We start from the raw sequence: 15,762 nt of genomic DNA, 5'->3' as shown, positions 1-15,762 counted from the left end.
TGCTTGGTAAACAACCGGGGTAGATTAACAGTGTTGCTTAACGAAATGCTTCAAGCACGCAAATTGGATCATGAGTCCCAAATCAAAGTTTTCCAAACGGAGCACGGATGGCACTTCTTGCATAATATATATAATTATTATATTATATATTATTCTTGCATACGTACTCTCTGTTTGTACATATTTTGAGCATCAATGGAAGCTTCAAAGGAAAGTACGCAAAGAAATATGATGCATCCACGTAAAAAAAAATGTACGCAACGTTTCTTGAAATCGATGTTGAGCTGAAGCGAGATAAAATACACTCCGACAGAATGAAGTGTTGCCTTTTCACATCTCATTTGTTGCCCGACTACAATATTTTATTTTGATACGTTAGTAAATGCTGTGTTAATTTTGGCATGTTTACCTGCCTACGTACCATAGATCGTAAGCCCATAAGGCAATAGTGCTAACTGTCTAGCTACTACAGTCGTGGCCAAAAGTTGAGTGACACAATATATAAAATTTCACAAATTCTGCTGCCTCAGTTTGTATGATGGCAATTTGCATATACTCCAGAATGTTATGAAGAGTGATCAGATGAATTGCAATTAATTGCAAAGTCCCTCTTTGCCATGCAAATGAACTGAATCGCCCAAAAACATTTCCACTGCATTTCAGCCCTGCCACAAAAGGACCAGCTGACATCAAATGGTGGGACAGGACAGTCAATCACCACCTGACATCACCTCTTTGAATACCAGGATGATTCTCACCCCCCTAAAAGATTTAGATGCACAGGTTCCACTGATGTCATCAGTGCACCAATTTGACAGAGCGTCTGCTAAATGACTTAAATGTAAATGTAATGTCAGTGGTTAACACAGGTGTGAGTGTTGCTGGATATCACTCTATCATGCTGATTGAGTTTGAATAACAGACTGAAGCTTCAAAAAGAATATCAAATCAAATCAAATCAAATCAAATTCAAATCAGGAGTGCTGTACAGGTAAAACCCCAAACAGCAAACAATTGGAATAATTGTTCATCCTCTGTCAACCATGGTTACCTGCAAGGAAACACGTGCCGTCATCATTGCTTGGCACAAAAAGAGCTTCACAGGCAAGGATACTGCTGCCAGTAAGATTGCACCTAATCAACCATTTATCAGATCATCAATAACTTCAAGTAGAGCGGTTCAAATGTTATGAAGAAGGCTTCAGGGCGCCCAAGAAAGTCCAAGCGCCAGGACCGTGTCCTAAAGTTGATTCAGCTGCGGGATCGAGGCACCACCAGTACAGAGCTTGCTCAGGAATGGCAGCAGGGAGGTGTGAGTGAATCTGCACGCACAGTGAGGTGAAGACTTTTGGAGGATGGCCTGGTGTCGAAGGGCAGCAAAGAAGCCACTTCTCTCCAGGAAAAACATCAGGGACAGACTGATATTCTGCAGAAGGTACAGGTATCGGACTGCTGAGGTAAAGTCATTTTCTCTGAATCCCCTTTCCGATTGTTTGTGGCACCTGGAAAAATCTTGTCTGGAGAAGACAAGGTGAGCGCTACCATCAGTCCTGTGTCATGCCAACAGTAAAGCATCCTGAGACCATTCATGTGTGGTGTTGCTTCTCAGCCAAGGGAGTGGGCTCACTCACAATTTTGCCTAAGAACACAGCCATGAATGAGGAATGGTACCAACACATCACATCCTGAGAGCAACTTCTCCCAACCATCCAGGAACAGTTTGGTGACAAACAATTCCTTTTTCCAGCATGATGGAGCAGCTTGCCATAAGGCAAAAGTGATAACTTAGTGGCTCGGGGAACCAAACATCAATGTTTTGTGTCCATTGCCAGGAAACTCCCCAGACCTTAATCCCATTGAGAACTTGTGGTCAATCCTCAAGGAGGCATGTGGACAAACAAAAATCCACACATTCTGACAAACCCCAAGCATTGATTATGCAAGAATGGGCTGCCATCAGTAAGGATGTGGCCCAAAAGTTAATTGACAGCATGCCAGGCCGGATTGCAGAGGTCTTGAAAAGGAAAGGGTCAACACTGCAAATATTGACTCTTTGCATCAACTTCAAGTAATTGTCAATAAAAGCCTTTGACACTTATGAAATTCTTGTAATTATACTTCAGTATTCCATAGTAACATCTGACAAAAATATCTAAAGACACTGAAGCAGCAAACATTGTAGAAATTAATATTTGTGTCATTCTCAACTTTTGGCCACGACTGTAGTTGCAAACAAAATAAATACAGGCCTAATATTTATTTATTTTTGGGGGCATGTTCATCATGTTATTTTGACACTAATACGTGTCACATAACCATTTGGTACCTTGGGTCAATTGTAAATTGTGGCCATGTCTTTGCAGATGTAAGTTTCAACGGCAGCTGCTGTCTGTCCCCTTATATTCGTGACTCTTTGCCATATGGTGCTGTGGGCAAAAGCCTCCTGCAACGTCTGAGTCGGGTTTTGTTTAGAGCACTCGACTGTACTTTCTGGGTTCTCCTTCGTAGACTCTCTCCGTACTGTTTCACATGACTCTTGCGTAGATGGTAAGAGGTTAGTGGTGTTTGAGCCTGTTGTCAGAACCGGCCTGCTGCATATTATGTCAGGCTTTTCATACCCAAACCACGCCCATGCAACGGAAGTAGCCCCTCTTTCAGGTACGGTCTCTGTGCTCTGTGTCACATTCACTCTCATTCATGTTTGTTTGTGATGCAAATCTACTTGTTCAATATCCACTCGTATCTACTACATGGCCAAAAGTATGTGGGCACCCCTTCAAATGAGTGGATTCAGCTATTTCAGCTGACATGGGTATCAAATCGAACACACAGCCACGCAATCTCCATAGACAAACATTTATTTAACTAGGCAAGTCAGTTAAGAACAAATTGTTATTTTCAATGACGGTCTAGGAACAGTGGGTTAACTGCCTGTTCAGGGGCAGAATGACAGATTTGTACCTTGTCAGCTCGGGGATTTGAACTTGCAACCTTCCGGTTACTAGTCCAACGCTCTAACCACTAGGCTACCCTGCCGCCCCTCCACTCTAACCACTAGGCTACCCTGCCACCCCCACTAACCACTAGGCTACCCTGCCGCCCCTCCACTCTAACCACTAGGCTACCCTCCCTCCACTCTAACCACCACTAGGCTACCCTGCCCCCCCCCACTCTAACCACTAGGCTACCCTGCCGCCCCCCCCTCTAACCACTAGGCTACCCTGCCCCCCCCCACTCTAACCACTAGGCTACCCTGCCGCCCCTCCACTCTAACCACTAGGCTACCCTGCCGCCCCTCCACCTAACCACTAGGCTACCCTCCCGCCCCTCCACTCTAACCACTAGGCTACCCTAGGCCTGCCCCCACTCTAACCACTAGGCTACCCTGCCGCCCCCCTCTAACCACTAGGCTACCCTGCCGCCCCCCACTCTAACCACTAGGCTACCCTTCCGCTACCCTTCCCCCTCCACTCTAACCACTAGGCTACCCTTCCGCCCTCCACTCTAACCACTAGGCTACCCTTCCACCCCTCCACTCTAACCACTAGGCTACCCTGCCGCCCCTCCACTCTAACCACTAGGCTACCCTGCCCCCTCCACTCTAACCACTAGGTTGCCGCCCCTCCACCCTGCCGCCCCTCCACTCTAACCACTAGGTTACCCTGCCGCTCCTCCACTCTAACCACTAGTCTACCCTGCCGCCCCTCCACTCTAACCACTAGGCTACCCTGCCGCCCCTCCACTCTAACCACTAGTCTACCCTGCCGCCTCTGCCGTCATAGGATGCCACCTTTCCAACATGTCAGTTCACCAACTTTCTACCCTGCTAAAGCTGCCCCTGGTCAACTGTAAGTGCTGCTATTGTGAAGTGGAAACGTCTCGGAGCAACAACGGCTCAGCCGTGAAGTGGTAGGCCACACAAGCTCACAGAAGGGACCACCGAGTGCAGAAGCGTGTTAAAATGGTCTGTCCTCGGTTGCAACACTTACTATTGAGTTTCAAACTGCCTCTGGAAGCAAAATCAGCCCATTAACTGTTCGTCGGGAGCTTGACCGAGCAGCTGCTCAGATCACCGTGCGTAATGCCAGTCGTTGGCTGGGGTGGTGTAAAGCTCTCTGCCATTGGACTCTGGAGCAGTGGAAACGCCTTCTCTGGAGTGATGACTCACGCTTTACCATCTGCCAGTTCGCTGGACGAATCCAGGTTTGGCAGGTGCCAGGAGAACACTACCTGCTTGAATGCATAGTGCCAACTGTAAAGTTTGGTGGAGGAGACCATTCTCTTCCAATGGTCTTGGGCTGTTTTTTCATGGTTTGGGCTAGGCCCCTTAGTTCCAGTGAAGGGAAATCTTAATGCTACAGCATACAATGACATTCTAGATTATTCTGTGCTTCCAACTTTGTGGCAACAGTTTGGGGAAGACCCTGTCCTGTTTCAGCATGACACAGAAGCCCTGTGCACAAAGCGAGGTCCATACAGAAATGGTTTGTCGAGATCGGTGTAGAAGAACTTGACTGGCCTGGACAGAGCCCTGACCTCAACTCCATCGAACACCTTTGGGATGAATTGGAACGTAGACTGCGAAGCCAGGCCTAATCGCTCAACGTGTACAGAATGTCGTGGTCATAAAGAGTCTCTATGGTTACATGACTGGTTTTCAAAAACTAGACGACACTTCTGGACATTTTTTTTTTTTTTTTTTTGAAGGGATGGACCAACATGCACTGTGAAGTATCAAGTTTGAGCCAGGTTGATTTTACATGGGTGTAGTGCTACTGTAACTATAGAGTGAATGAAGAGCTGTCTGTCTGCCACATTTTGGCTGTCTCCAACATGCATCTCCACTATACATGTTTGTGTTTAGCTGTTTTTTTAAAGCTGTCTGTCTGTCTCTGTGTCTCTGTGTCTCTGTGTCTCTGTGTCTCTCTCTTCCAGCTGGGTATAGCCATTGGGTTCCTAGTCCCTCCCATCCTGGTGCCTAACGTTGAGGACATGGATCAGCTGGCCCATCACATCAGTATCATGTTCTACATCACAGCAGGAGTTGCTACCGTGCTCTTCCTACTGGTCGTCATGGGTAACTATTATACACTTCTTATAATAATGCACTATGTAGCCTACAGTTTTACAAATAGTGACAGGCATGGGTCTACACTCACTTCCTGTAGGCCCTATTCCAATGATGCACTTAATATATGCCATTTAGCACTGTTCTCCTAGATGCATGCACTGTAGATTATCAATAGATCTGTATCTGCATTTTAAGGGCAAGATCAGGAACTTTATGTGAACATGTAGACTCTGATCTGGTTCTGGAGATGAATATGAAAAGTGGTGGAAATTCCACTTTAATCTGATGTGGGGATATCTGTTCTCCTAGATATATTATTATATTATTATTATTATTATATTATTATTATATTATTATATTATTATTATATTATTATTATATTATTATTATATTATTATTATTATTATTATATTATTATTATATTATTATTATATTATTATTATTATATTATTATTATATTATTATTATTATTATATTATTATATATTATGCAGATGTTGGATAACCAGCTACTTGAACTAACAGCGACCTTGTAACCTACAGTAGTGCAGCACGGTGACACTACTAAACCACTATCTAGAACTGGGAATTGCCAGGGGGACCTCACAATATTATTGCGACTCTCACGATTCTATATGTATTGTGATCTGCTACTGAGATTTGATGTTCCATATTGCTCACGGCATGTCTGCTGCAGAGACCAGAGCAATGGAACATTAGTTTTGATCCGTAATGGGTGTAAAAGCACTGAAAACATGTCTCTCTATTTCAAAAGAAGATGGAGAACAAGCTATAGGATAGACAAATACCAGAGTTTTGGCGCAGGTACCACTGTAACCTACAGCTGACTAGCACTAGCTAACGCTACCTAGCAAAACAGTGCAGGTACACTAGCTGTAGGTTACCACTGTAACCTACAGCTGACTAGCACTAGCTAACGCTACCTAGCAAAACATTGAATGAATCAAAAATATATACATATTTGTTTTACTAGCCGATACTTTGTGTAAACATATCTATATAATATAGCTCCCCCCCCCATCACAAACCATTACCACTGTAGCCTACAGCTGACCAGCACTAGCTAACGCTACCTAGCAAAACATTGGATGAATCAAAAATATATATTTTTAACCCTTTTTCTCCCCAATTTCATGGTATCCAAGTGTTGGTAGTTACTATCTTGTCTCATCGCTACAACTCCCATATGGGATCGGGAGAGACGAAGGTCATATTTCCTCCGATACACAACAAGCCGCACTGCTTCTTAACACAGCGCCATCCAACCCGGAAGCCAGCCGCACCAATGTGTCTGAGGAAAAACCGTGTACCTGGCCACCTTGGTTAGCGCGCACTGCGCCCGTCCCGCCACAGGAGTCGCTGGTGCGCGATGAGACAAGGACATCCCTACCGATCAACCCCTCCCTAATCCGGGCGACGCTAGGCCAATTGTGCTTCGCCCCACGGACCTCCCGGTCACGGCCGGTTACGACAGAGCCTGGGCGCGAACCCAGAGTCTCTGATGGCACAGCTGGCGCTGCAGTAGCCCTTAACCACTGCGCCACCCGGGAGGCTCAAAAATATTTTTTACTAGTCGATACTTGGTGTCAACATATCTATATAATATAGCTCCCCCCCCCATCACAAACCATTACCACTGTAGCCTACATACAGGTTGCACCATGAGCTGTTCAGCTAACGTTGTGCAATTAAGCCTACTCATTCAGAGGTTTATTTTCATATGACCTGATTTCACTCTATAGCTGCTACTGCCTTTTGTCCCAAATTACACCCTATTTCGTACCTAGTTCACTCTGGGCCTGTGGACCCTGGTCCAATGTAGTGCACTTTATAGAGAATAGGGTGCCGATTGGGACTCGGACACTGTCTTGTTGGTGAAGTGCTATATAAAGGATCTGATGATAAAGGAAGATGTAGCCTGCAGGTAGTCTGCACAGAGAAGATCTATTGGGCAGAGGGTTAATGCTGTCTGGCTCTTCTGTCTTTTTTGGGGTTCTTTTTCCGTGCTACCTAGTGAATATTAACTGGTCACTAGAGCCTGTCTGTCTGGTTGCTAGATGCCCTGTCTGTTTGCCTCTGTCTGTCAGTCTGGCCCATCTGGGGGCCTGAGTCCTGCAAAAAGTGTGTGTGTGCCTGGTGTGGAATGTTGTCTGACAGCAGAGACTGTTCTCTAGCTGGAGAATGTTGTCTGACAGCAGAGACTGTTCTCTAGCTGGAGAATGTTGTCTGACAGCAGAGACTGTTCTCTAGCTGGAGAATGTTGTCTGACAGCAGAGACTGTTCTCTAGCTGGAGAATGTTGTCTGACAGCAGAGGCGGTTCCCTAGCTGGAGAATGTTGTGTAACTGGAGAATGTTGTGACAGCAGAGACGGTTCTCTCGCTGGAGAATGTTGTCGTGCAGCAGAGACGGTTCTCTCGCTGGAGAATGTTGTCCGACAGCAGAGACTGTTCTCTAGCTGGAGAATGTTGTCCGTGCAGAGAGTTCTCAGCTGGAGAGACAGCAGAGACTGTTCTCTAGCTGGAGAATGTTGTCCGACAGCAGAGACTGTTCTCTAGCTGGAGAATGTTGTGCAGCAGAGACGGTTCTCTAGCTGGAGAATGTTGGACTGTTCTCTAGCTGGAGAACAGCAGAGACTGTTCTCTAGCTGGAGAATGTTGTCCGACAGCAGAGACTGTTCTCTAGCTGGAGAATGTTGTCCGACAGCAGAGACGGTTCTCTAGCTGGAGAATGTTGTCCGGTTCTCTGCAGCAGAGACTGACGGTTCTCTAGCTGGAGGTGTCGTGCAGCAGAGACTGTTCCCTAGCTGGAGAATGTTGTCCGGCAGCAGAGACGGTTCTCTAGCTGGAGAATGTTGTCCGACAGCAGAGACTGCAGCTGGAGAGACAGGACTGTTCTCTAGCTGGAGAATGTTGTCCGACAGCAGAGACGGTTCTCTAGCTGGAGAATGTTGTCGTGCAGCAGAGACGGTTCTCTAGCTGGAGAATGTTGTCCGACAGCAGAGACTGTTCTCTAGCTGGAGAATGTTGTCCGCAGCAGAGACTGTTCTCTAGCTGGAGAAGCTGGAGTTGTCCGACAGCAGAGACTGTTCTCTAGCTGGAGAATGTTCTCTAGCTGTCTGCAGCAGAGACTGTTCTCTAGCTGGAGAATGTTGCAGCAGAGACTGTCGCTGGAGAATGTTGTCCGACAGCAGAGACGGTTCTCTAGCTGGAGAATGTTGTCCGGCAGCAGAGACTGTTCTCTAGCTGGAGAATGTTGTCTGGCAGCAGAGACTGTTCTCTAGCTGGAGAATGTTGTGCAGCAGAGACTGTTCTCTAGCTGGAGAATGTTGTCTCAGCAGAGACGGTTCTCTAGCAGCAGAGACGGTTCTCTAGCTAGCTGGAGAATGTTGTCTGACAGCAGAGAGCAGCTGGAGAATGTTGTCTGACAGCAGAGGCGGTTCTCTAGCTGGAGAATGTTGTCCGACAGCAGAGACTGTTCTCTAGCTGGAGAATGTTGTCCGACAGCAGAGACTGTTCTCTAGCTGGAGAATGTTGTCCGACAGCAGAGACGGTTCTCTAGCTGGAGAAGCAGCAGACTGTTCTCTAGCTGGAGAATGTTGTCTGACAGCAGAGACTGTTCTCTAGCTGGAGAATGTTGTCCGACAGCAGAGACTGTTCTCTAGCTGGAGAATGTTGCAGCAGACTGTTCTCTAGCTGGAGAATGTTGTCCGACAGCAGAGACTGTTCTCTAGCTGGAGAATGTTGTCCGACAGCAGAGACTGTTCTCTAGCTAGCTGGAGAATGTTGTGGAGAATGTTGTCCGACAGCAGAGACTGTTCTCTAGCTGGAGAATGTTGTCCGACAGCAGAGACTGTTCTCAGCAGAACTGTCCGACAGCAGAGACTCTAGCTGGAGAATGTTGTCCGACAGCAGAGACTGTTCTCTAGCTGGAGAATGTTGTCCGACAGCAGAGACGGTTCTCTAGCTGGAGAATGTTGTCGTGCAGCAGAGACTGTTCTCTAGCTGGAGAATGTTGTCTGACAGCAGAGACTGTTCTCTAGCTGGAGAATGTTGTCCGACAGCAGAGACTGTTCTCTAGCTGGAGAATGTTGTCCGACAGCAGAGACTGTTCTCTAGCTGGAGAATGTTGTCCGACAGCAGAGACTGTTCTCTAGCTGGAGAATGTTGTCCGACAGCAGAGACTGTTCTCTAGCTGGAGAATGTTGTCCGACAGCAGAGACGGTTCTCTAGCTGGAGAATGTTGTCGTGCAGCAGAGACTGTTCTCTAGCTGGAGAATGTTGTGCAGCAGAGACTGTTCTCTAGCTGGAGAATGTTGTCGTGCAGCAGAGACTGTTCTCTAGCTGGAGAATGTTGTCCGACAGCAGAGACGGTTCTCTTGGTTCACGTCTCTCAATGGATGAAGGAGGACAGAAATCGTTGACGGGCATGTCTTTGGGTGTTTTATATGGATGTGTGTGAATCTGGAAGAGTACTACAACAATGAGTTTTAAGATGTGAATATTAGCCTGAATGTGGCATTTGCCTTGCCATGGTTTTCAGTACATTTGACTTTCACAGTGCTTTACATGTGTACTACAGTAGCTGAGTACTAAGGTACTGTGTATATCTACAACAGCTTCATTACACTCCCAACGAGTTAAAAAAAGTAGCCTTGTACAAGCCGGAATGGTACATAAGGCAGGAGCCAATCTCCTATAGCGTGTACAAGTACACTCCCTGGACGCTAGTCTATCAGGGCCTTTAGTGTCTTGAGTCTGAGTGTACCTCAGGGTGCCTGTTCAGTGAGGACAGTTTTAAAACAGTACTTAGCAAAGAGTACACTCCTGCTGGTTGAGACACCCCAGGGAAGACTGTAGCTTAGAGATAAGAACAGAGACATCTGCACACAAAGATATCTGTCGCAGCTCTCTGCCCACTGACTCCAGTCTGAAAGCTGGCTCTCCCGGGAGAACGTCCGCTTTAAGCAAGTCGTGTCACAATTCCACAGTTGACATTCCTTTGGGTCTGATATTTTTTTAATTTATGGTCTCGTTTTAATACTTGAAAAACTATATATATATTTTTTAAATCTAAAATAATTGTCAGCTAGCTGAAGCCTAAAAGCCTGTTGAATGGTGAGCTGTACTTTTGTCTCATACGTTTTGAAAGAACAAGACTGAGGCAAATCCCATTTTAAACACCTTCCAATATTTGCTTGTTCAGACAATAGCCTCTAGGTCTATAAGAGTCTCTCTCTCTAAATGGCTGAAGGCCCGTTCTTCTGTTTATCTGGGAGAGTAATAATGTGTTGCGGCTGCAAATAATGCAACACGTTTTCCAGGGTTTTAAGTATGTTGAATCATACAGTACTGTGTATGCTTGCTGGCTGAGTACTTAGTCATTGTTATTATTTATCTAATAATAATGACAAAGTGCTGTTTTAAAATACAAACAAATGTAAGGAAAAAATTACATTTACATTTAAGTCATTTAGCAGACGCTCTTATCCAGAGCGACTTACAAATTGGTGCATTCACCTTATGACATCCAGTGGAACAGCCACTTTACAATAGTGCATCTAAATCTTTTAGGGGGGGTGAGAAGGATTACTTATCCTATCCTAGGTATTCCTTAAAGAGGTGGGGTTTCAGGTGTCTCCGGAAGGTGGTGATTGACTCCGCTGTCCTGGCGTCGTGAGGGAGTTTGTTCCACCATTGGGGGGCCAGAGCAGTGAACAGTTTTGACTGGGCTGAGCAGGAACTGTACTTCCTCAGTGGTAGGGAGGCGAGCATGCCAGAGGTGGATGAACGCAGTGCCCTTGTTTGGGTGTAGGGCCTGATCAGAGCCTGGAGGTACTGAGGTGCCGTTCCCCTCACAGCTCCGTAGGCAAGCACCATGGTCTTGTAGCGGATGCGAGCTTCAACTGGAAGCCAGTGGAGAGAGCGGAGGAGCGGGGTGACGTGAGAGAACTTGGGAAGGTTGAACACCAGACGGGCTACGGCGTTCTGGATGAGTTGTAGGGGTTTAATGGCACAGGCAGGGAGCCCAGCCAACAGCGAGTTGCAGTAATCCAGACGGGAGATGACAAGTGCCTGGATTAGGACCTGCGCCGCTTCCTGTGTGAGGCAGGGTCGTACTCTGCGGATGTTGTAGAGCATGAACCTACAGGAACGGGCCACCGCCTTGATGTTAGTTGAGAACGACAGGGTGTTGTCCAGGATCACGCCAAGGTTCTTTAGCGCTCTGGGAGGAGGACACAATGGAGTTGTCAACCGTGATGGCGAGATCATGGAACGGGCAGTCCTTCCCCGGGAGGAAGAGCAGCTCCGTCTTGCCGAGGTTCAGCTTGAGGTGGTGATCCGTCATCCACACTGATATGTCTGCCAGACATGCAGAGATGCGATTCGCCACCTGGTCATCAGAAATAGAATAGAATAGAAATATCTAATTTACATAACTATTTACACCCCCTGAGTCAATACATGTTAGAATGACCTTTTTGACAGCTCTGTATTTCTGGGTAAGTCGCTCTTTTAATTTAACAAGGAAGGTCCGTTAAAAACAAATTCTTATTTACAATGACGGCCTACACCGGCCAAATGCGGATGACGCTGGGCCAATTGTGCTCCACCCTATGGGTCTCCCAATAACGGCCGGTTGTGATACAACCTGAATTCGAACCAGGGTGTCTGTAGTGACGCCTCAAGCACTGAAATGCAGTGCCTTAGACCGCTTGCACCACCCGGGAGCCCATTTCTGAGATGGTTTGATTCCTCTCCAACAAGCCTTTAGTTTCAATGTCTTGTCAGGAAGTAAGAAGCCTTGTCCAAGTTAGAACAGCCCCGATCTCCTGTTTCTGTTTGATGTACAAGAACACTGGACACTAGTCTTTCACAGGGCCTTTAATAATGTCTTGGGTCTGAGGTAAGCTGAGGGTGTTACTGACTTGTTCTTCACCCATTCCTAGAGAGACGAAGCCAAGACTTTCAACATTCTGATTATCCTGTAGACCGCTGTCTCTGCTGCTGTCTCCAGGCCTGTTCCACGGATGGTGTACACAGACAGGTCTCAGCAGCCAATATGTTTCATTAAGAGTTTGTTGTCTTGGGTCTGTGTAGCTGTGGGTTCCAGTTCAGTGAGTACAGTCTAGGTTAGAGTACTTAGTTGGAGTAGACTCGTGCTGTGGTCGAGACGCCCCAGGGAGGGAGGGGCTAGTTCACTGATAACCCCTGCTGGTTGAGACGCCCCAGGGAGGGCTGGCTCTGAGATAAGAACCACAAAGACATCTGCAGCATTTCTTCACCCCCAGACTCCTCTCTGAAAGCTCTGTGAAGAGAAAGTCTGCTTGAGGCACGTCATGTCACAGTCAGGATTCCACAGTTGACGTTCCTTTGGGTCGGCGACGAGGGCCGAGTCCGACATGGCTCATTATTCATTGTACACTTCTTTTGCAATTCTTTTGCCCTGGGGCCATGGGTAATAGGGGGCCATTCTAGACAGAGGCTTTCAGTATTTGTTACTGTTGCTCTGTCTCTTTTAGCCCTTGAAAAACATGATTTATTTTATATATATATATATATTTTTTTTAATCAATGGAACCTTTTGTTTAACTTGGCAAGTCAGTTAAGAACACATGTTTAATTACAAAGTATTAGGATTTGTAAGATACTGATAGAAATGAGAACAGACAGAGGCCCAGTCTACCAAAGTTAAATGTTTATTCACGGGAACGTTCTGACGTGCAACGTACAAAGATCTTCAATTTTATAGTGACACACATACTTCCACACAAATCACCAAATCCGCCCGCCAATAGAGACTAGGGGCGTCCTTGAGAATAGCGTCTTCCTGCCCTCCCCTAAAATAAGGAGAGACCTGGGACTGGGAAGTTCTCAGTGTCCCAGCCAAGGTCGGCCCCTAATCTGGCTCAGACAGACCGTCTGTTATCAAAATACCAGACACATTGTTCCCAAAATGTTGATTCTGACTAAGAACTACACGTCAGGATATATTATTATTCCACTGACTAAAACCACACACGGTATTATAAAAATCAAAATGATTCTTAACACTTACATACATGCATTAGAATAATCCAATGATTCAAATCAATTTATCAATTTATTTATTTTTTTAACATATTAACTTATGATTTCAAGAGTGTAATATTCTAATCATTTATTAAAACGCATTTCCGTATCAAGTGTCAACTGTGGGACCTTACATGGACAGGTGTGTGCCTTTCCAACTCATGTCCAATCAATTGAATTTACCACAGGTGGACTCCCAATCAAGTTGATCAATGGAAACATGATGCACCTGAGCTCCATTTTGAGTCTCATAGCAAAAGGGTCTGAATAAATTAGCAAAAATGTCTAAAACAGTTTTTTGCTTTGTCATTGTGTATTGAGAAAAATAATAATTGAATCCTTTTAGAAAAAGGCTGTAACAAAATGTGGAAAAGTCAAGGGGTCTGAATACTTTCTGAATGCACATATCTCCCTGGCATATTACATCATTTATACATATATTTTTTGGACTCCCCCATTGTTGTGCGTTGCTCACTTGAACAGAAGGTGGTGCAGCGGTCTTTCTTGTGGGCAAACTTGGTCATCAAAGTCTGGAATAAATTCATGCTGGATTGACAGAATGGCCTTTGTATTCAACTTTTTCTGGCCCAAGATGGGTGGGTGTTTATCCTGTTTAGCTTGGAAAAGAGACAAGGATTGAGAAAGATTTGACAGTAGATTGTTGACCTGATTTGATGATGACTGATGGCGATGTAGTGTCCCCATGAGTGACAGAACACTGAGCCAATCACGGCGCAACTAGAGAAAATTACCAACACCTATGCTATGTGCTTTCGTTGGCTGCCCCTGCACCACAGAAAGCACTGAGCTAGGCTGAAACACCTGCATTTTGGAGCTGCCGTACTCCGAGGCAATGTTTGCAGCTTTAATAACGCAAGGATTTATTTTCTTCCACATTGTTTGCACACTGATATGTGACATGAATTAATGCCAAAGGGACATGTGAAACAGGCCAACTATTTCATTTTAGCTGAACATCTGGGGCTCAAAACAGGCCCTGAATGACAGGTCGACACTGTATCGGAGTGTGGAAAGCACCAATTACAACACTGAACGAAAACCTGTTTTGCATGTTCAGACAGTAGCCTCTAGGCCAGGGCGGCCCAACCCTCTTCCTGGAGATCTACTGTCCTGTGGGTTTTCAGTCCAGCCCTCTTCCTGGAGATCTACTGTCCTGTGGGTTTTCAGTCCAGCCCTCTTCCTGGAGATCTACTGTCCTGTGGGTTTTCAGTCCAGCCCTCTTCCTGGAGATCTACTGTCCTGTGGGTTTTCAGTCCAGCCCTCTTCCTGGAGATCTACTGTCCTGTGGGTTTTCAGTCCAGCCCTCTTCCTGGAGATCTACTGTCCTGTGGGTTTTCAGTCCAGCCCTCTTCCTGGAGATCTACTGTCCTGTGGGTTTTCAGTCCAGCCCTCTTCCTGGAGATCTACTGTCCTGTGGGTTTTCAGTCCAGCCCTCTTCCTGGAGATCTACTGTCCTGTGGGTTTTCAGTCCAGCCCTCTTCCTGGAGATTTACTGTCCTGTGGGTTTTCAGTCCAGCCCTCTTCCTGGAGATCTACTGTCCTCAAGATCTCCAGGAAGAGGGTTGGACTGAAAAACCCAAAATACTGAAAATACTCTTCGTACATGATAAGAAATATCCATGGGACATTTGAAGGAGGTGCAACATCATACCAGTAAATGGCAAAGGTTAGAGGTCGAACTGGTGTTTCCCAAGTGGCCACACACCTCTTCAAAGTGTGCACAGTTCCTAAGTAATTTCAATGTACTTTTATACTTTTAAACATTATTTTGAAAGACTGTTCTGTAGCCGACATGACTAGCTAAACCTGAGAAGCTCAGATCCTGAGAAGCTCAGATCCTGTGTCCCAGTCTGCCATTTTCAACCTGTATATAGGCACAAGTGTATAGGCTCTCTGAATCAATGCTCTCTGCATCTTCTCTGTATAACCCACTCTGATTCATTCATAAATGTTACGTTCTTTTGACTGTGTTACTGATGTCTCTTTCTGTCTCTCTCTCTCTCTCTCTCTCCAGTGTTCCAGGAGCGTCCGGAGCTCCCTCCCACTCAGGCTCAGGCCACAGCTCGCTGTATCTCTCCAGAACAGTACTCCTACACCGCCTCCATCCTCAGGCTGCTCCGAAACAAACCCTTCCTCCTCCTCATCCTCACATACGGTCAGTACTTAACCCCTTGTATCACTACTGATCTGTGTTGAGCTGAGCTGTCCAGGGCTATCCTGGTTATGCATTCATCATAGCCAGGAAGGATAACGTGAAAACACAACTGTCATGTCTCGGGTATTATGTTTCAAGTAGACAGGCTAGTTGTGAACTGTCTGCTAGTGTGTTACCTGTTCCACCTGACCTACAGTTACCCAGTAAACAACTTTTTTTTGTCATTTGGTAGACACTTATCCAGAGCAATTTTGGTTAAGTGCCTTGCTCAAGGGCACATCAACAGATTTTTCCACCAAGTTGGCTCAGAGATTGGAACCAACAACCTTTTTGTTACTGGCCCAACACTAGGCTACCTGCACCTCAGCAATGTGCCCATATTTCCCACACTGCATCACAGGTGCACCATTAATGTGTTGTCCTAT

The 15,762-nt window shown here is 46.0% G+C and overlaps 1 protein-coding gene across 4 annotated transcripts in view; it reads left to right on the top strand.

Annotated features, from left to right (window-relative positions):
* The window catches only part of flvcr2b (FLVCR heme transporter 2b), a 78,589-nt gene that overhangs the window by 12,511 nt on the left and 50,316 nt on the right, over window positions 1-15,762 (top strand). For all 4 annotated transcript variants that reach the window (XR_008141483.1, XM_052524394.1, XM_052524393.1 and 1 more), the window contains exons 2-3: window positions 4,936-5,077; window positions 15,197-15,337. Coding sequence is in view for 3 of the 4 variants with exons in the window: in XM_052524394.1 (XP_052380354.1) it covers window positions 4,936-5,077; window positions 15,197-15,337 (283 nt within the window). In the remaining variant the exon portion in view is untranslated. The remainder of the gene's footprint in view (window positions 1-4,935; window positions 5,078-15,196; window positions 15,338-15,762) is intronic.

This window comes from Oncorhynchus keta, chromosome 8 (genome assembly GCF_023373465.1).
Source record: "Oncorhynchus keta strain PuntledgeMale-10-30-2019 chromosome 8, Oket_V2, whole genome shotgun sequence".
NCBI lineage: Eukaryota > Metazoa > Chordata > Actinopteri > Salmoniformes > Salmonidae > Oncorhynchus > Oncorhynchus keta.
The sequence above is the reverse complement of the archived record's forward strand: the minus strand, read 5'-3'. Positions and strand labels throughout refer to the sequence as shown.